Below are 21,510 nucleotides of genomic sequence, written 5' to 3'. Positions count from 1 at the left end.
AAATACATAATAAATAAATAGAGCACTAAAACAGAATAAGGTATTACTGCCATGCTATAATTTTATTCTAGCCTAGCTGGAATTGACATTTCTTTACAAATTTGAGGCATAGCATTCCTACGTCTGCGTCTGCATACATAATCTGCAAGTCATTCTGTGGTGCAAGGCAGAGGGTACCGTCGGCCGCTACTAGTCTTATTGTTATGGTACTTATGTGAAACACACATTTGCGGCAGCAGAATCTCTCTGCAGTCAGCTTCAAATGCCAGTTCGTTAAATTTTTTCGATAGTGTTCCATGAAAAGAATGCCACCTACCCACCAGGGATTTCCATTTGAGTTCCGAAGCATCTGTCTGATACCTGGGTGTTGATTGAACCTACTGGTAACACATGTAGCAGCCTGCCCCTGATTTGTTATGAAGTCTTCCTATAATCTGACCTAGTGGGAATCCAAAATACTCGAGTAGTACACGAGCATTAGTCGCACTATTATTCTATACCTGGCCTCCTTTGCAGGTGAATCAGTTTCCTAAAATTCTCCCAATAAACTGCAGTCAATCATTCACCTTCCCTGCAAGAATACTTAGATGTTGTTCAATTCCAAATTGCTTTGCCGTGTTACACCTAGATATTTAAATGATGTGACTGTGTTGAGCAGCCTACTACTAATGCTGTATTCAAACATTATGGGATTGTTTTTCCTATTCATTTGCATTATCTTAGGTTTATATACATTTAAAGAAAGCTGCCATTTGTCACACCAACTAGACATTCTATCTGTCATCTTGTGTCCTTCTATAGTCACTCAATGATGTCTCCTTCCCATGCATCGGCAGTAAACAGCCACAGATTGCTTTCCATAACATCATCAGCAAATAAACACACAGTGCTGCTCACCCTGTCCGTCAGTACATTTATGTATATAGAGAACAATAGTGGTCCTACCACACTTCTCTGGGGCGCTCCTGATGATACCTTTGTCTCTGATGATGAATGCTTGCCATCGAGGACAATGTACTGGATACTATTACTTCAGAAGTCTTGGAGCACCTTGCATAAGTGTGAAGTTATTCTGTATGCTCATACCTTAGTTAATTTTGCAGTGGGGCACTGCTTCAAATGCTTGCAGAAGTCTAAGAATATGGGATCTGCATGTTGCCCTTCATCCATAGTTCACAGGATATCGTGAGAAAAGGACGAGCTGAGTTTCGCATTAGCGATACTTTCTAAAACTGTTGTGGAGAGAAGCCTGTCTGTCACGAGGAAGTTTCATCATATTTGAGTTAAGAATATGTTCAAAAATTCTTTCCAAAACAAATGTTAAAGATGTTGGTCTGTAATGTTATGGGTCCATTCTTTTACCCTTCTTGTACACAGTTGTCACTTCCACTTTTCACCAGTTGCTTGGGACTTTGCGTTGGGCAAGAGAGTTGTGATAAACACAAGCTGAGTAAGGAGCCAAGACTGCTTTTTGTGCAACTGAATTGAGAATTATATCCCGACCTGGGGTCTCATTGGTTTTCAGCTCTTTCACTTGCTTCTGTACACCATGTATGCCCATTACTATGTCCTCTACAAGAGAATCTGTAAGATGGTAAAAAAAATGACATTATGTATCTATAATCATCCTGTTTGAATAATAACTTAAGTGGAAAATTTGAAACCTCAGCTTTACTTTTGGGTGACCATGCAGGTCATGTCAACTCATGGTCATGAATTTCTCTGGAAAAAATATATTTTAAACCTCTGATATGAATATAATAGAAGGAAACATTCCACGTGGGAAAAAATATATCTAAAAACAAAGATGATGTGACTTATCAAACGAAAGCGCTGGCATGTCGATAGACACACAAACAAACACAAACATACACACAAAATTCTAGCTTTCGCAACCAACGGTTGCCTCGTCAGGAAAGAGGGAAGGAGAGGGAAAGACGAAAGGATTTGGGTTTTAAGGGAGAGGGTAAGGAGTCATTCCAATCCCGGGAGCGGAAAGACTTACCTTAGGGGGAAAAGGACGGGTATACACTCGCGCGCGCGCACACACACACACACACACACACACACACACACATATACAGACACAAGCAGACATATACAGAGGCAAAGAGTTTGGGCAGAGATGTCAGTCGAGGCGGAAGTGCAGAGGCAAAGATGTTGTTGAATGACAGGTGAGGTATGAGTGGCGGCAACTTGAAATTAGCGGAGATTATCCACCAGGCCTCAATCTCCGCTAATTTCAAGTTGCCGCCACTCATACCTCACCTGTCATTCAACAGCATCTTTGCCTCTGCACTCCCGCCTCGACTGACATCTCTGCCCAAACTCTTTGCCTCTGTATATGTCTGCTTGTGTCTGTATATGTGTGGATGGATATGTGTGTGTGTGTGCGCGAGTGTATACCCGTCCTTTTTCCCCCTAAGGTAAGTCTTTCCGCTCCCGGGATTGGAATGACTCCTTACCCTCTCCCTTAAAACCCAAATAACCTCTATATCATAAGCATTAAGAAATAAAGTATTTTCATTTGATCTTAATTTTTGTAAATGGTATGGCCCTTTGAGAAATTATATTTTGTAAATAACTCTTAAAGTATAGAGAACAAAAAAATATTACTAATAAACAAAAGGTACAGGAGACCTGGTGGATGTTTTGTGTTAAACCTCCCTCTTAGTGCACTGAAATTTGATTGACACCCACACAATAAGGGGCCTCTTTTAACTTATAAATTTAAAACCAAAATACAAAATTTAATTTTTCCACTTACAATTTTTTTTTAATTTGGAAGATCACAGAACACTATCTCTTCTGTTGTGTTAAAATGAAGAAGACAGTGAGGATGTTTATATTCCTGGGTGTGAAGTTGTTGATGTGCTGAATGTTAGCGTTTCTGCTGTAGCCCTTACTATATCCTTCCTGAAATGTCCGGGAAAAGTGAGAAGCACAAGAAGAAAACAGTATGTAAAAAGGAAAGTGGAAGAAATTGAAACAAGTTTTGCACAAGCAACATTTTCAAAACTATGTTATGTTAAATGATGACAGAGATTGCAGCAGGCAAGGTCCTTACTGGGCTGATGTTATCTCTGTTAGTGAAAACGGTGAAAAAGTTAAATAAGTAAAAAGATATATGACAAAATCAATAAGAGAAGCAAATCTCCTAATGAAAAATGGGAGCCTGAATTTAAAAATTTGTCTCATACAATTCCATCCCTTACAACCAAAATGGATAAAATGGCAGCCAGTGAAGGAAATATGCGCACGTATTTACTGCACAAATTTGAAACTTGTTTGTTTTGCCATAAGCAGTGTTGCAGGAAAGAAGTACACAGAGATGGACCTGATGCTTTTGTGTGTCTGTCAAGAGCCATAAGATAAATGTTGGTTGTAGGAGTATGCAAGATGTCCTGGTACTGAAGTGATGACTGTTGAAGCATTCCACCTTCAGGATACTGCCAATGATGTAACCTCTGCATTGTGGGAGGGAGGAGAGTTGGTAAAGAAGACAATAGAGTCAGAGAAGCTTGTTACAGAGGTTAAAATTGGGTCATGAAAGAAATAGCTCACCATCATATCCGGAGGATTCAGAGACAAGCCATATCAGAAGCAAAATCAGCCACATCCCAGAATACTGATTCATTAGTTATTCATTCTGACTTTGCTGAGAACTGGTATGTTGCTTTTCAGAACGAAATTCAAAGTCCACTGGCACACATCACAGGTATCAGTACTCACGTGTTGCTCACTTCCTTGGACCATCACACTGTTTTGCTATTGTCAGTGATGGTCTCATTCATTTTAGTGCACATGCATGCTACAATGTCAGCATGATAATTGATGACATAGCGTCTAGAGGCCATGCTTGTCCTAAACATGTGTATGTGATTGATGGTGCAGCATCTCATTTTAAAAATTGCTTTCAGCTTTATGATCTTGATCAGCACTGTAATACAGGAATTAAGACAAAAAATGGATATTTTCAGCAAAAGGTTGTGGAAAAAGTGCATGTGATGGGGTAAGAGGTCTTTGTGAACATCTTGTAACAAGATTTAATCTCCTGCATGAAGCTGCCAATACTGTAAGAGAAGCTACTGGATTTGTACACACCATATCAACATTAGTAATAAACATGAAACTCTTTAATTCTAAATGAAAGCCCATCAAGGGAATTCCATTTAAAAAAGAGAGAAGAGTGGTGTGCTATGAAGCTTGTGGTAGGTATTCAATCAGGTCACTACTGGGTTGCATCCCAGAGTGCACATTTTGCAAGAACAGTTCTCCATGAAATGCAGTGTGTTACTGTGTGTGAAATGCAGAGACCACAGTATACATTAGAAGACTTTGTAGTGAGCCACTTCATTCCTTGTCATTGTTTCCCCTCTATCAAACATCTGGTCGGGTTGGGGTATCAATGGTACTTCACCACTGTACTCTGTTGTTCCACCATTCTTCTTCCACAATTTCGTTCCATAGTAGGTTTCTCCTCCTTAAACTCATCTTTATTGTATCAATCCATCTTGTTGTCAGTCTTCCTCTTGGCCTCTTGCCCTCAATCTTGGACTCCATCATTCTTCTTGGTATTCTTCTCTTTCCCATCCTCTTCACATGCCCAAACCATTTTAATCTATTCTTTTCAATTTTCTCAGTCAACTTCTCCACTCCAATTTCCTTCCTAACATCTTCATTTTTCACTCTGTCTCTCGTCGTCTTTCCTAGCATACTTCTCAGAAACTTCATTTCACTGGATTGTATCATACTCTCCTCTCTTCCAGTCATAGTCCAAGTCTCGGAGCTGTAAATTAGTGTGGGTGTGAAGTAAATCTTGTATAGCACCAGCTTGCACATCATTGACACTTCCCTTCCCCACACCAAGCCCCTCACACACTGGTAAAATGTACTACTCTGTTGTATTCTTTTGCTAATTTCTGTCTCCAAACGAGCATTCCCCATTAATTCACTTCCCAAATATTTAAAGTTGTCCACTATTTCAATATCCCGTCTCTTAATATGAATATGTCCATTGCCCTCTCTAACCCCTCTGGTTACCACCCTGGTCTTGCTTTTCTCCACACCAAATTTCATTCCATATTTCTCGACCTTATCATTTAGAATGTCTATTTGTTTTTGTACCTCCTTACTGCTTGTTCCCCACACCACAATACCATCAGCAACAGCTTCATCCCCCTTCCTCTATGGGCTTCTTTTGTCTCTCTGACTATTTCATCCATCACTATTATAAATAGTAGTGTTGATATCACACTTCCTTGTCTTAGTCCCGTAACATTCTTAAACCATTCAGTTCTCCCAACTGGTGTCTGCACACAGCTAGAGCTTTTTTCATACATTGCTTGGCTGACTTCAAGTGTTTGCTTTCCAAATCCCTTTCTCTTCAAGGTTGCCCATACCTTTTCTACATCTACATCTACATTTATACTCCGCAAGCCACCCAACGGTGTGTGGCGGAGGGCACTTTACGTGCCACTGTCATTACCTCCCTTTCCTGTTCCAGTCGCGTATGGTTCGCGGGAAGAACGACTGTCTGAAAGCCTCCGTGCGCGCTCTAATCTCTCTAATTTTACATTCGTGATCTTCTCGGGAGGTATAAGTAGGGGGAAGCAATATATTCTATACCTCATCCAGAAACGCACCCTCTCGAAACCTGGCGAGCAAGCTACACCGCGATGCAGAGCACCTCTCTTGTAGAGTCTGCCACTTGAGTTTATTAAACATCTCCGTAACGCTATCACGGTTACCAAATAACCCTGTGACGAAACGCGCCGCTCTTCTTTGGATCTTCTCTATCTCCTCCGTCAACCCGATCTGGTACAGATCCCACACTGATGAGCAATATTCAAGTATAGGTTGAACGAGTGTTTTGTAAGCCACCTCCTTTGTTGATGGACTACATTTTCTAAGGACTCTCCCAATGAATCTCAACCTGGTACCCGCCTTTCCAACAATTAATTTTATATGATCATTCCACTTCAAATCGTTCCGCACGCATACTCCCAGATATTTTACAGAAGTATCTGCTACCAGTGTTTGTTCCGCTATCATATAATCATACAATAAAGGATCCTTCTTTCTATGTATTCGCAATACATTACATTTGTCTATGTTAAGGGACAGTTGCCACTCCCTGCACCAAGTGCCTATCCGCTGCAGATCTTCCTGCATTTCGCTACAATTTTCTAATGCTGCAACTTCTCTGTATACTACAGCATCATCCGCGAAAAGCCACATGGAACTTCCGACACTATCTACTAGGTCATTTATATATATTGTGAAAAGCAATGGTCCCATAACACTCCCCTGTGGCACGCCAGAGGTTACTTTAACGTCTGTAGACGTCTCTCCATTGATAACAACATGCTGTGTTCCGTTTGCTAAAAACTCTTCAATCCAGCCACACAGCTGGCCTGATATTCCATAGGCTCCTACTTTGTTTATCAGGCGACAGTGCGGAACTGTATCGAACGCCTTCCGGAAGTCAAGAAAAATAGCATCTACCTGGCAGCCGGTATGTAATATTTTCTGGGTCTCATGAACATATAAAGCGAGTTGGGTCTCACACGATCGCTGTTTCCGGAATCCATGTTGATTCCTACATAGTAGATTCTGGGTTTCCAAAAACGACATGATACTCGAGCAAAAAACATGTTCTAAAATTCTACAACAGATCGACGTCAGAGATATAGGTCTATAGTTTTACGCATCAGCTCGACGACCCTTCTTGAAGACTGGGACTACCTGTGCTCTTTTCCAATCATTTGGAACCCTCCGTTCCTCTAGAGACTTGCGGTACACAGCTGTTAGAAGGGGGGCAAGCTCTTTCGCGTACTCTGTGTAGAATCGAATTGGTATGCCGTCAGGTCCAGTGGACTTTCCTCTGTTGAGTGATTCCAGTTGCTTTTCTATTCCTTGGACACTTATTTCGATGTCAGCCATTTTTTCGTTTGTGCGAGGATTTAGAGAAGGAACTGCAGTGCGGTCTTCCTCTGTGAAACAGCTTTGGAAAAAGGTGTTTAGTATTTCAGCTTTACGCGTGTCATCCTCTGTTTCAATGCCATCATCATCCCGGAGTGTCTGGGATCACTGTCATATGCTTTCACGAGGTCGAGAAATGTCATCACCAGATCTTTCCCATACTCCCAATGTCTTTCCATCAACTGTCTCATACTAAAGATTGTGTCCACTGTTGATCTACCATGGCGAAAGCCATACTGCTCCTCTTCTAACTGCCCTTCCACTTTTTCTCTCTCTCTCTCTTCTTTCCAGTATCCTCTCCATTATTTTTGCTACTTGGGATATGAGTGTGATCCCTCGATAGTTGTAACATACTTTCCTATCCCCCTGCTTGAAAACTGGGATTATTATTCCGTTTCCCCATTCTTGAGGTACACATTGTTGGGAGGTACACATTGTTGGGTCCAAATGCATCTTATTAGTCTATATAGCCACTGTAGCCCAACTGGTCCAGCTGCCTTTATCATCTCCACAGTAATTTCATCTATCCCAGGTGCCTTTCCTGTTTTCATTTTTCTCAGAGCTAGTTCCACTTCTAACATCGTTATATCCTCGTCTTCTTCCAGACCCCTGCCGTACTTCTATTCCCGTTCCATTGCCGTTCTTAATATTTAGTAATTTATCAAAGTACTCTTTCCATCTTTTCCTTATCACCTCTGGTTGCATTAATAGCTCTCCGCTTTCCCCTTTCAGTAGCTTTGTGTGTGTTTTTTCCTTCCTCATACTCTTTGTAATTCCATATATCATCCGCTTACCACTAGTAACATCTTTTTCCAACACTTGAGTGAATTTCTCCCAGCTTTTCCTCTGCTACCATTTTGTTACACTCATTTTTACGGTCCTGGTATTTCCTTTTACTTTCAGCTGTTTGGTCTCTGTTCCATTCATGCCAGGCTTTCTTCTTTTCTTTTACTGCCTCCTACACCCTCTCATTCCACCTTGGTGTCTCCTTTTCCTTGGCCAGGCTTTCTTCTTTTCTTTTACTGCCTCCTACACCCTCTCATTCCACCTTGGTGTCTCCTTTTCCTTGTCCCTTCTGGACACTCGGCCACAGGTCTTCTCAGCAGAGCTTTTACAAACGCATCTTTGAACTTACCCCATTCCTCTTCCACATTGCCATACTCGGTGTTACGGATTTTATGCTTAAGTGACTCCTTAAACTTTTCTTGTACCATGCCAACCTTTAGTTTCCACACTTTTATTTTTTTTCCCCTTTCTTCCTGCATGTCTTTCAATTCATCGAATCTCGTCTTTGCCACCACTACTCGATGGTCTCCATCAAAAGCCTCTCCTGAGAGTGCAGTTACATCCGTCAAATGTCTCCGATTTTTATTTTCCATCAGATAATAATGGATGACCATCTTCATCCATCTATCACCCCATCCATATCTCGTTATCTTTTGGCTATTCTTTTTATGGAACCATGTGTTACCCACAGTCAGCCCGTTTCTTTCACAGAAATCAACCAGTTTCTCTTCTTCCTCATTTTTCCTCCCATATCCATAGGGGCCAATTATCTCCTCCTTCCCTCGACTTTCTTTGTATAACTGCACATTTAGGTCACCCATTACTGTTGCTTCCACATCTGTAATTATAGTCTCTAATACCTCTAGAAAATTCTCTATGTTCTCTTCTTTATTTTCTGTTTGTGGTGCATATACTTGGATGAAGTCCTTCACTATATTCCTTGCCCTCAGCAGAATCCTCATCACCCTATCACTTGTGTATTCTACTGCTTCCACATATTGCTCTAGGTTTGGTTTTATTATGATACCTACTCCATTTTTGGCTTCTTGTCCACCACTCCAGTAGCGTTTGTAGCCTTTCCCCATTTTCCTCCTTCCTTTTCCCTTCCACCTAACTTCACTAAGTCCCATCAGGTCTATGTTCTCCTTTTCCATGATGTCTATCAACTCATCTGCCTTCCTAGTAAGGGTCATCAGATTAATGATACCCATCTTCATTGTGTTTGTGCCTAGTTGCCCACTTCTCACAGTTCCCCCCAGCACCCCAAGAACTGCGCGTCGCCTGCAGAGAACGTCCTAACTTTTTCCGCGGCTGGTTTTGAAGTACCATTTCATATAGGCTATTATTACGATGGGGTCGCCACTCCCAAAGGCATTTTAGAGCTGCTGCCAGAATATGTTTAGGCCGTTTGCAGCTGCCCTTCTGGAGTACAGACGCTATGGGAAGTAAGATACGAAGACAGTTCTTCCACTTTTCCACCGTTGGGACTTGTAAAATCCTCTTCTGCTTTCTAACCATTGTCTGTCTTCACCTGTTACCCTGGCGAGGGGCCCTTACAGGTTACAGGGTACTACCATCTGGAGCCAGATGGACCCAGGTTTTTTAACGAGGTTGTTACTCCTCCCCCTCCTCCTTCCTCACCACTTGCAAGGTGAGGCCCCAGGCTTGGGACCGGTGGGACAGTGTCTCTCATGAGCTGCAATATATAATCGTTTCCTTTATGACACCTCATGGTCCTGCTAATGCTTTCAAATGGCAATCATCAAAAGATCAATGTGTAGTTCCCATTTCCCAAGCACTGCTCTTGTTAGATCATCCTTGTCCACTTGAAAATTCAGCTCGGCTTTACAAGTTCAATGAGAAGCAGATGACTAAAGACAAATGTACTCTTTTCAACAGTGCAGTGTTGATTGTTACATTGCAGGAGATTTTAATACATGGAAAGTCAAGAAGTAGTAAAGTCGTGACAGAAGACTATAATAATTTGTGTTATATCATATGAAGAAAAATGGGTATATATATTCTGTATCTCATTTTTGTTATAAAATGTTTTTGAATAAAATAATGAATTGTTTTCCTACTCACTTATGATGTTGTAAAGTAATTATTTTGATTCAGAAAAACCAGTTTTGCACCAATAGTCAAGTGCAGGAGAGAATTCAGTGGTAAATGTTATATACAGTATATTTACTCCTCCATACTGTATCGGTTGGAATGCATATCTTTAAAAATTTCTTCATTCCTGCAATATTCAAGAGATTACTTTTTTTTCCCTTTCAAATTTAAAACATTTTCATTTGCAGAGACTTGGTCTTTCGTTCCCCTGAGTGCACTTGAACTTATTGTGACTATTGTGCTACAAAAATGTGTGTTTCATGCTTGAACATTAAAGGGGTCTTAACTTTGTTGATTATGTGATAATTTGCAATAATTTGTGTAGATGAGTTCTGTATAAAAGCCTTCTACTACAAATATTATCATAATCGTATGTGGAGGTGGTTTCATTTATGTAGAAACAAGTATATTGTAAATTTATTTATTTATTTCTTGCTACGTTGATAAGAACAGCAGACACATGGAGGAAACTGACTGTATCTTTACAGCACACTCACCATTACATGGTAAATACTTTAACGCGCAGCTGCTGTACAAACCTGTGGAATAATGTTTATAATATGTAATGCTCTTTTTAATAGCCCACACATAATTTAAAATTTATTTTACAGCGCTACCCTGTAATGTGGCAAGGGCTTCTTGCTCTGAAAAACGACCAAGCAGCAGTCCAGATGCACTTTGTGTTCGGAAATCCACATGTTGCACGAGACTCCCTTCCATGCAATTCAGATGGCAGCACACCACCTCTCAGGATAGCTCAGCGTATGCGACTGGAACAGACGCAAGTGGAGGGTGTAGCCAGAAAAATGCAGGTATGCCTTTCTTAATTCACATAATACTGTTGCCCCCATGCATAATTGTCATACAGACTCTATGAAGTTAATTAACTACTATTACATTTCTATAGAGTAATAGAATTTAAAAAGAAGCAACAAGCAAGAGACTGTGCTAACCTGCTTCAGAGAAGCACAACTGCAGTCTCTCATGAACAGTTAATTTATCCTTGTACATGCATGTCACTGCTCATGCTCTAGTCTCCCTAATTTTGTCGTGACAGTTCTTATTCAAGACGAAGATTGGAGGCATCATTCAGCCCTTGTTACTTGTTTCTGGTAATACTTCTATATTGTGAAACTTATTCTTTTAGAGAAGGATCTCGAGCTTTCCGTCTATGCTTTGGATACTGTAGCGGGGAAGGGAAAAAGAGAAGGAATTTTACTATTTGAAATTGTACAGAATTTGAAAGATTTACAGTGCTAAGTAAATTCACTGGCCTAATAAAACCGATCATCTGTTTAGTCTGCATTTACATTGCTCATAGGTATTTATCTTCTTGAACAAAAAATGAAGCTTTCCCATCTGTTAGCTGAAGAAGAAAATTTGTCAGCAACATGTATTTTTCTTCTGAGAATCAAATGAAAACAGGTCATCAGACATAGATACTTTGAGTTTTAAAGCATCTGCTTAAAACTAGGCTAGCATACATATTTGGTCAGATCACATACAAAGGTAAAGAAACCAGAGCAGAAAACCGATGGATTGCAGTAGAATAACTCAGCGTTTTGGTGCGTAAGTGATGTCTGTAGTCTTCCTATTATGCATTCATTGTGAAGCAGCTTTTGGTGTTACTGATGGTAATCAGACACTTAAAGACTAGACAGATTAGCTCACACTACATCAACGGCAGCTTACAGATGTACAAAAGCTGCTATTTTCGAAGATGTTGACAATTTCACAACTATATATCTATACAAAAAACGTAAGCATATTGAAATACACAAAGAAGATATGAACAAATAAACCTTGTATTACATTGTACTTAAATAATGTGCGAGTACAGTGAGGTTTATTTGTTCATATTTTCTTTATGTGGCTCAAATATGCTTGTGTTTTCTGTATAGATATATAGTTGTAAAATGGTCACATGTCTTTGGAAATAAAGCTGTAATCTCTCACTGATATTCTGTGAATTAATCTGATCAGTTTTAGTCTAGAAAGCCAATTTACAATGAAATATATAATAAATATTATTGTGGAACATAAATATTTTGTATTTCAGTTTTTAATGTGTGTGTTTTCCTCCAAGTGCTGAAAGAAATTCTATCAAAGCAATTAAGATGGTCATTTAGCACTGAAAAGGTATTTGTGTTACTGGACATAATTGTAATTATGACAGTGCTCTGTATGCGTAGTGAATTGACAGCTATCACCATGTTGGGGTGTCTTTCAATATGTTTGTGTGGTCTTGAGGTAATGTACCTTCTAGTTGTCCATTTTGATGACTGAACCATTTTCTGTTACCTCCCTCTAAGATAATGAGTCCCATTTACATTAGTGTATGCAGACATATCTTTTATATTACATTCTATGTATAATTTTTGAAATCCTTTTGTCTGAAATTTCATATTTCTAACATGTTAGTACGAATAAACTTCATAAACAAAGTACTGTACTTACACATATATAAAATGACTTTAAATGTAAGACAACCCCCCCCCCCCCCTCCCTTTTTTTAAGGGGCTCCGGAAAGGCTCAAAATCATGAAAAGTTCAATTTTTACTTTTTTGTGTTTTCTGAATCTGCAGACTATTACCTTTTAATAGATATATAATTTATTCAATTCCGAAGACTACAACTATTTTTAAATTTTTTTTGAAATGTGTTCTACATGGGCGTGACCCACTGTGGCGCTGTTAAACTGCTGTCAAATGGTGTTATTATTAACGTCCGTGTTCATCAGGTACATTTTAGTGATGTGAGATAAAGTATGTGTTGTGGCTAACCTGTGATGGTTCAATATATATCGCTGGTGTGATTGTCGATTGTTTCATGTTTATTTACTCTGTTGTTATCTCGAAAATATTTGTAATTAATTCTGTTTCTTGAGTCTCTGTTTTGTTGAAGTATAATAATGAGTAAAAGTAAAGTTATTAGAAATCCTCTGAAGGCTTTTAAAAAAAGGAGAATGTTGGAAAGCCAAAGGTATGTGTTATTACTGTAAACAATAAAGACGATAACCAAGTGAGTGAACCTAACCTCTCAAGGACACCTGCCCATAGCAGTCAAAGTGGGAAAGAAAATACTTCACAGAAGAAGCTTGGTTCAATGAGTGAAAACTATGAATGTTTTATGGGCGAATCGGATGTGAATGAAATATTTGATATGTCGGTTCTCAAAGGAATTTTTTCAAACTGTGTAAGATGTATTCATTGTAGTGAAGTTGGTCTGGAACTCTCCATAATAAAGCACGTAGGACTTGCTAGTGAAATACAACTGAAATGTGATAAGTGTTCATACATGACCACCTTTTGGAACAGTGTTGCAGTAACTGCAACTGAAGAAAATGGTAGCAAAATCTACGAACACAACATTAGATTTGTTTATTCCTTGCGTTTAGTTGGTAAGGGTGCTACTGCAGGTGCAATTTTCTGTGGCATCATGAATCTTCCAAATCCCCCAACCAAGTTTACGACCTATAATAAATTAATAGGGTCTAGAGTAGAAGATGTCTGTATAGAATCTATGAAGAACGCTGTGGAAGAGGCAGTAATAGAAAATAATGGTAACAGAGATTTGACTGCAGCGTTCGATGGTACCTGGCATAAACGGGGACACACATCTCTTCATGGTGTAGTATCTGCCACCAGTATGTATACAGGGAAAGTTTTAGATGTAGCAGTAATATCAAAGTATTGTAGATGTCCACAAAAATATAAAAGGTACACATGAAAATAATTGCAAAGCTAACTATAGTGGCAGTAGTGGAGGAATGGAAGTGGCTGGTGTTGCCAGTATATTCCAGCGTTCTGAGGCGTGTGATAAAGTGCGATATGTTAATTACGTTGGTGATTCTAAAAGTTTCAAACATGTTCAAGGACTGAAGCCCTATGGTGATGATGTTGTAGTGCAGAAATTTGAGTGTATTGGACACGTACAGAAGCGAATGGGAACAAGACTTCGGCGACTGAAAGCTTCGTACAAAAAACAAAAACTCAGTGATGGTAAAGGGTTGGATGGGAAGGGAAGGTTAACTGACAGTGTAATTGACAAAATACAGAACTATTATGGAATGGCTATTAGGCAAAATACACAAAGTGTCGACGAAATGAAGAAGGCTGTTTGGGCTCTTTTTTTTCATACTTCTTCAACCGATGAAAATCCCCAACATAGCTTGTGTCCCAAAGAAGAAGACAGTTGGTGTAAATATAACAAAGGATTGCTAACTGCTGAAGTGTACACTCATAAGCATAGTCTGCCTCATGCAATAATGGAGGTGATAAAACCTATTTTCAGAGACTTAACAGCACCTGAACTGTTGAAAAAGTGTATTCACGGAAAAACTCAAAACCCCAATGAAAGTGTAAATAGTGTTATATGGTCGAGAATCCCCAAGACTGTATTTGTTGGAATAGAAACACTTCACTTTGGTGTGTATGATGCTGTTGCGACTTTCAATGATGGCAACATTGTAAGGTGCAAGGTATTTAGAAATATGGGAATGAAGATAGGTTCTAACATGGTATGAGCGATGCTTGCTTTAGACAAGGAATGCCTTAGGGCTGCAGACAGGGCTGTAAAGAGTCTAGAAATACAAGCAAGAGTAAACAGGAGGAGGAACAAGAGGAAGCTGGAGGAGGAGTTTGCAGAGGATGAAGATAATCCATCCTATGGACCTGGAATGCACTAAAAAGTTAATCCAATCTTTGTCGCTCGATTCCCAAAACTTTTATTTTCTCATACTAATTACATGTTTTCTAAGGATCTTCCAAACATATTTGTTTCAAACTTTCAGTAAACGTTACACAGTACCTTATACATAATTTAACACAGCCTTTTTCCAAAAAACTGTATATTTTTGAATATATAAATAAAAAATTGCAAAAAAATGTTGTGAATTTTCATTACAATTGAAAAAAAAATCATCTTTAATAACTGAACTAAAATTTTGTAAAATCCCTGTGTTAAGTTGTAGCCCATATTCCAATAAATAATCTGTAAAAAGTTCAACTTCCTACCTCAAATACTTTGTGAGGAAAGATGTAATTTATAAGCGTTATTTTAACATTGCAAGTATAGGGCGTTCCGGAGCCCCTTAAGAGGCTCCTCGAGAAAAAATTATTTTTAACATATTCTGACTGATCAAAATTACAGACTATTTTATTGACATAAAGTATCTACCAAAAAGTTAACATTATACTTATTCTAAACTTATATCACTTATTGATTGTCTACATTTTGATAATACAAGGAGAAATAAAATAAACAAAAAGAAATGGCTTACATTAATTTTTTCAACTGTTTTCTTTTCTCCCTTTTTTGCTTAAACACTGTAGTCTGTAGTATCAATATTTCAAGTCGTCGTCCTAGTATCACAGCTGTGAAATTTATATCTTCATTCTCACAAATATTTGGCTGTTTCTTCCAAATATGTTGCTATTTCTGAGATTATTGTTACGGTGGGACCTGAGAACATAGCTGTTTTTCTGAGTGTATATTGCATTTCGTTCCTGTTCTGATGTGAGGATGTTAATGTCTCTTGCTTCCGAACATATCACCTGCCCACTGCTCCCTCATTTTCTGTGTACAACCAGCTGACACAGCCCCTTTTCTTCCGATCATACAGCAAGGCAAGCATTGACAGCATTGCAGCAGGAAACATGTAAGTATGCCAGAGACCCCTATCTAGATTTTTTCTGTCTCCTGCAGAAATGAATACTATTGGTGACTATTTGTCCAATTTTATAGTCAGTACAATCTTCTTGGTAACATACAAAACTTGCTGCTCACTCATTACTTCCCCTCACAACAACCATCCTAGCTGTCAGCAAAACTGGTGTCTCTGTTCCCCTTCGAACCCTGCCATAGTGCTGAGCTTGATCAACTGGGAAAAACTGACTGAAATACTTGCTAATGTGCAGGTGATATGCACAACACCAACTAATTCGTAAATCAAAATGGCATTTACAATTCATACCCATTCTCAAACTAACGATCATTCTGCGATCTATTGTTGGAGTCGCAAATGATGGCGGTCAAGTTTAGGCTTGTTTTGCGCCCCTAAGTCAGGTATTCTCCAACAGCCAATGAGCTTTCAGTAGTGTTCTAGCGCTCTGCTGTGAATGTCGTACCCAATGTGAGCATTAAATATGATCGTAGTGAGTTATTTAATGAACTTTTATTCCATTTGTTGAGAGTTGTCATGGCTGCCGGTGGTAGTAAGCAACAAAATTCTAAACAAGCAAGTGAGAGACATTATTTGCAGGATACATGCTTACATTAAGCATGTACCATAACTGTCACTTGGAACCAGCAACAATGCAATACCTGTCAGTTCCGTGACCTGTGCGAACTGCCGTTGTTCGTGAATCTGACTACAGTGACGTCTGTTGGTACTTGACCTTGACAGGTCTTGCTGCTGTAATTTATTCTCATGATAACAGTTACAGTCAGTGTAATATGATGTATTTCCTTTGTTAGACATTTCATTCAGGATTAATTTTCCTTCTTGTTTCAACTGGATGTCATCATCGTGTACTTAAGCTGATTAAAAGCTGGTAATGTTTTTACCCTGTATTCTAATATGTGAACAGCTGATGAATTTCTCATTTGCAACTCACTTAGTAAATCATTTCAGTCCCTCATAACCAAATAATTCTGAATCAACTAATGTTTTTTGTAGGACAGCATTCCCATTTTAGGATGCCAGTGCTTTTTTTCTAAAAAAAAGTTTGAGGGTACTCCGACATTGGATATAATGCAGCAAAAATTACTTATAACTGAAGCATGGGATACCACCTGTCTGCTTTTAGCCATAACGTCATCAACACCATCATGGTAGCGGGACCGTAGAGACATCTATCGGTAGCTCGGCGTTTGAGTGCATGTATATCCGTTTAGCACTACCGTCGCACACTGTTAGCGGGCAAGGGCACTACATGCTTGTCGAACTGACTGCCAGCGATTCAGTTGTCGAGAATGGTTGTTGCTGCTTCGAAATGCTTGAAACAGTCAATGACATCGCTTTTCCCACCAAAAACTGCACTGGTATTGTTCATATTGCAATTACAAACACAAAAAAATGAAATAAAAAATTTACAGCCGTGAAATAAATCTTTGGCACTCTTCCAAGTTCTCAACATCGTAAAAAAAAATTACTTTGTCGACGAAAAAGTTTAGGGGTACACTTCCCCCAGCGTTCCCCCAGAAAAACAGCACTGACAGTATCCATACATGTATGGGAATGTTTATTGCAGCCATGTGTGAGTAGCCTTTAATGGTGTGTATGTTATTGTAAATACAATCGCGGGAGTGTGCACTGACAAACTAAATGTGTCACTGAGCTCAAAGCCACATCACTCACATGAAACTGAAAAGAATCCTGTGTGTTTGAAAACCAATCTCATTCATGAGCAAATAAATAAGCAAACCAATAATTTCACTCTCAGTGAACTTGTCAATGCGAACTGTATGCAAAAACTTAACTATCTTAAAAAAAAAAAAAAAACAACAACTAACTGTAATGTTGGCCTGTATAAGAATGTAACCTGAAACACACAGAAAATTTCTGCTCTGAAATAGGGCCCTTGTAAAATAAACTGACAGAACCTACATTCTACAAAGAAAACGAAAGTCACGTATTATGAAACTCACCTGCACAATAAAGTACCGACAGAAACAGCAACACAGCAAGACTCCACAACAGCTGAAAAAAGTACTGCTAAAAACTAAATACAGTTGGTTCAGGTAAGTTGGGTTCATAATCTTGATACAGAATGCCAATGAAACATATGACTCAACATTTAAGTTCCGAAATATCAGTTAGGAAGGAACTTATCAAAGAAAACAATAGACTCTAATATGAAAGTTCATTTAATCTAATAATTTCCATGGTACAGGAAATTAACTCAGAAGGTCAAACAGTAGAATAATTATCCAAAACTGGACTGTGATGAGGCGACGGTGAAGTGGACCAACAATACAAGTCTACAAAAATGAAAATAAACTTTTTACCTTATCGCTATCCAACCATTGTTCTGAGTCATCACTCCTCATTGTAATAGATCTGCAACTCACATAGTTCTAAAAGCGCTTCCATGCATTACACTGTACACTCAATGAAACCTCACCTGCTGCACGCCACAGTTATCCACTACACGCCACAGTTATCCACTACTGACTGTCAAAGATTCTATAATTTCGTAGTGCTGCCATCACAGAAACAGATACTGTTGACTAAAACGTTTCTCTGACCACTGTTCTTCAAACATATCATTTTCTTTTACAAATGTTAACACATCCATTAACATCATCAAAAAATAGCCATCTTACACCTGTTCAGGTACAACAAAAATTTGTAAGATAATAGAATTTTATGCTATTTTCTCCTGTGTTTCATGAAATTGTCAAATTTTATTAAGAGAAATAGAATGTTGTAGTGGCAAGTTCATGATTTCTGGTATATTTCTTGCACAAGTGCTGCATGAGTCAGTGTCGTGATTTTTCAAGCAACATCTATACTGTATCAAGTACTTCAGTGTATTGGGAAATCTTGATCCTGTTGGTACAAGAGTATCATTTGCCAAGCCTTGCTCTTCTGAATTCTTCAAAACAAATCTGCACTTACCTCAGTAGCCAAATCTTTATCTCTAAATTTAGGACGACTCCTATAAATGTAAGACTACCGTTAAATACTCTACTAAACAACACAAAAATGCCGACCTCGGCAGCAGTAGTTTTGATGTCCCTGTATTTTTCATATGACGAATTCTGGAAAAACTTAGTCATACAGTCAGGTAAATGCAGTACTCAGAATTCAGGGAAGAGGAAATAGAACTGACAGGGTCTTATTTTAACTATGTGGTTTCTCCACCACACATGATGAGAGATGTATTTCATTTGTCAGATGGCAAAGAATAATCTAAGTGACAAGAAAGAAATTCATCCGAGAATCATCTCACAACAACATAAAAGTTGTGATGGTAATAAAAGAGAAACCTATAGCTCAGAATTGAGATACACACAGAATACCGAAGTATGCACTGTAAAGGTAGGACATGTGGTTGGCTGTGGGCCTAATGAATGAACCAACCCAGCATTTGCCTGAAGTAACATGAGAAAACCACAGCAAACCAAAATCAATATAGCTGGCCAGAGTGATCCCTTTATCAGGTGAATACCATAACCGTTCACGGGCGCATTTTTGTCTTACCGAAGATAATGATTTTGCTATCCTATTAGAATTGTGATCAACTGACTATTTTTGAGAATTTTATTTTTGTGATTTAAGACCAAAAACTATGGTGGTACATATATCACCAAGACATCTTTTTGAGGTATTAAAGCTATGGTTGGTAAATGGATTTCCCTCTTCCCTTTCGTGAGCTGTTATGTGTTGCCATTATATGTAAAAAAATAATTAACAGTGTTTTCTGTTTTTATTTTAAGTTTTTTGTTTAAAAATTCGATATTAAAGTTTACGTACCACAATGTGGAAACAGTCGCATAAACTTTCTCATGCATTAAAAGTATGAGTCGATACAGATCACAATAATGTATATTGTACAAGCAAAGCAATGTGTTCAGACAACAGTAGTGATCCCATGACAAACAGAAACTGATTGTAGCAGTCTTCATGCACCTGGTGCAATGTACTACTACAAGATGTCAGGTGTAGACAGAGGTGATAAGACATATTCCTAAAAGGTTTGGGATCCTCTTAAGTTGGTGGTAAATATGCTTCCCAAGTACCACAAATGACAGATTAATTTTGTGGTAAGTTTACTTCTCAAGTCCCTTCCAGGAACTAGTTTGGTGGCAACCATATTTCCAAAAAACTATTAAACCACCTTTATTTGATGGGATATATGCTTCCAACAGTCCTGAATGCTATATTTCATAACAAACAGAAACTACAGCTGGTGCAGCAGACTGCCACTAGATACCAGGAGCATATAGAAGTGGTAACACATATTCCTTTAAATGCTGTAAAGAGATACATTTAGTTGGAAGTATAACCTCCATAGCTCGTGAAAGGGTTAACAGATGCACCGCCTCATTTGGTTGGTCCCTGTTATACAAGTATCTTCTGAAACTAATGATACAAAAACATAGTTTTTTCTCTTCATCACCGCTTGCACTAAGGATTTCCGCTGATGACTTCTAGGTCATGTTAGTTACTTAGTTAATTTCAGGTTACGTGGATCACTTGCACAATAAATTGTAATGGCGAACGACTCATTTTACATGCACATCACAAATTTTTAAATGTGGTTACTTGCTGAGCATTTATAAAATTAGTTATGTTATGGGTATGTCTCCCAAGAGTCGTCAGGTGCATTTTCTATCGTGTTTCAGCAGATATTTGCAATTTTGGTTTTGCATTGGATAGTTGAAGTCAGCCTTAACAAATAGTGCTCGTCACGTCTTTCATATGATACCGAGTGTCGACGGAAAGAGACAGTTTCTGTCCCTGTACAAACAAAATGATTTTTAAAATGAAATTTTACATGCCCATTTGATAGAGCAGTCCCAGATTAGTCTAGTGCAATATTTGTTTTATCGATACATAGTGACAGGGACAGTTAAGCGCGAAGTATAACCAGTACTCTAGCAGCGACACCACTGCCCTGGCCAGTGCTGACTGTTACCAACAAGCATGCAGCACTACTACGTTGCCGTGGATGCTGCTTACTCTTCATGTTTTACTGTTCCTGTTAATACATACCAATAAAATGAATATTGGACTAGACTAATTTGGGAGCACTCTGTCGAATGGGCACGTAAAATTCCAATTTAAAAATAATTTTGGTTGTAATGAGAAACAAACCAACACTTTCTGTTGACACTGGGCGTTGTATGAAAGACATGACAAGCAGTAACTATTCGGGATGATTTCAGCTACACAATGCAACAACAAAATATATTTAATTCCTACCCACTGCCTTTCACATTTTACAGTAATGGAAATTCTTCTGCGGATTAGAAGGAGCTGTCGAGGAGAAACTAGCTGTTTGTTTTCAAATTTTACTTTATTATGTCAGATATTTTGTATCACTGAGTAAGGTATCAAAAATTTTTGTTGCAGCATTGTGCACTCCTTTTGTTGCTGAAGACTACCTTAATGTGGAGTAATGAATGTTATTTTTCATTCTGGTATTGTAATTATGTACATCATTGTTCCTTTTGAACAGCAGTGGATTATTTAAAACAAACATCACAAGGGAATTACGAAGAAATGGTCCGAATACCAACTCCTTAAACAGTTGTCCACAAGATAATGGGTGTGGACCACATATTACTCATACACCAGGTTTTTGAGCATTGAAAACTTCTTTTCTTAAAGATGAGTTACCCCAGAACATTATTGAATGAAAATATGTAAAATATGTCAGCTTGCTGATTTGTCCCTCCCCAAGATTTGCAATAATTCTAAATACAAAAGTGGCTGAACTAAGTTGTTTTAGGAGTTCCGAAACGTGTTTCTTCCAGTTTAAATTCTCATCAATATGGATTCCTAAGAATTTTGAAGTTTCCATCCTACGTATTATTTCCTCATCATGTGTTAGACTTATCGAAGGTGTGGTACCCCTAAATATGTTGCATCTTTTTAAAATTGAGGTTGAGACT

The 21,510-nt window shown here is 38.6% G+C and overlaps 1 protein-coding gene and 1 long non-coding RNA gene across 5 annotated transcripts in view; one reads left to right on the top strand and one right to left on the bottom strand.

The window, feature by feature from the left end:
- LOC126237088 (protein split ends-like) overlaps positions 1 to 21,510 on the top strand; it is a 373,733-nt gene that overhangs the window by 337,281 nt on the left and 14,942 nt on the right. The window contains exon 18 of the mRNA XM_049946892.1: positions 10,497 to 10,697. Coding sequence (XP_049802849.1) covers positions 10,497 to 10,697 — 201 coding nt within the window. The remainder of the gene's footprint in view (positions 1 to 10,496; positions 10,698 to 21,510) is intronic.
- LOC126237089 (uncharacterized) overlaps positions 10,521 to 21,510 on the bottom strand; it is a 47,538-nt gene continuing 36,548 nt past the window's right edge. For all 4 annotated transcript variants that reach the window (XR_007545029.1, XR_007545032.1, XR_007545031.1 and 1 more), the window contains one exon: positions 10,521 to 10,655. This is a non-coding gene — a long non-coding RNA (uncharacterized LOC126237089). The remainder of the gene's footprint in view (positions 10,656 to 21,510) is intronic.

The sequence above is a fragment of the Schistocerca nitens genome, chromosome 2 (assembly GCF_023898315.1).
Source record: "Schistocerca nitens isolate TAMUIC-IGC-003100 chromosome 2, iqSchNite1.1, whole genome shotgun sequence".
NCBI classification, from domain to species: domain Eukaryota; kingdom Metazoa; phylum Arthropoda; class Insecta; order Orthoptera; family Acrididae; genus Schistocerca; species Schistocerca nitens.
This window is presented reverse-complemented; position numbering and strand designations above follow the sequence as displayed.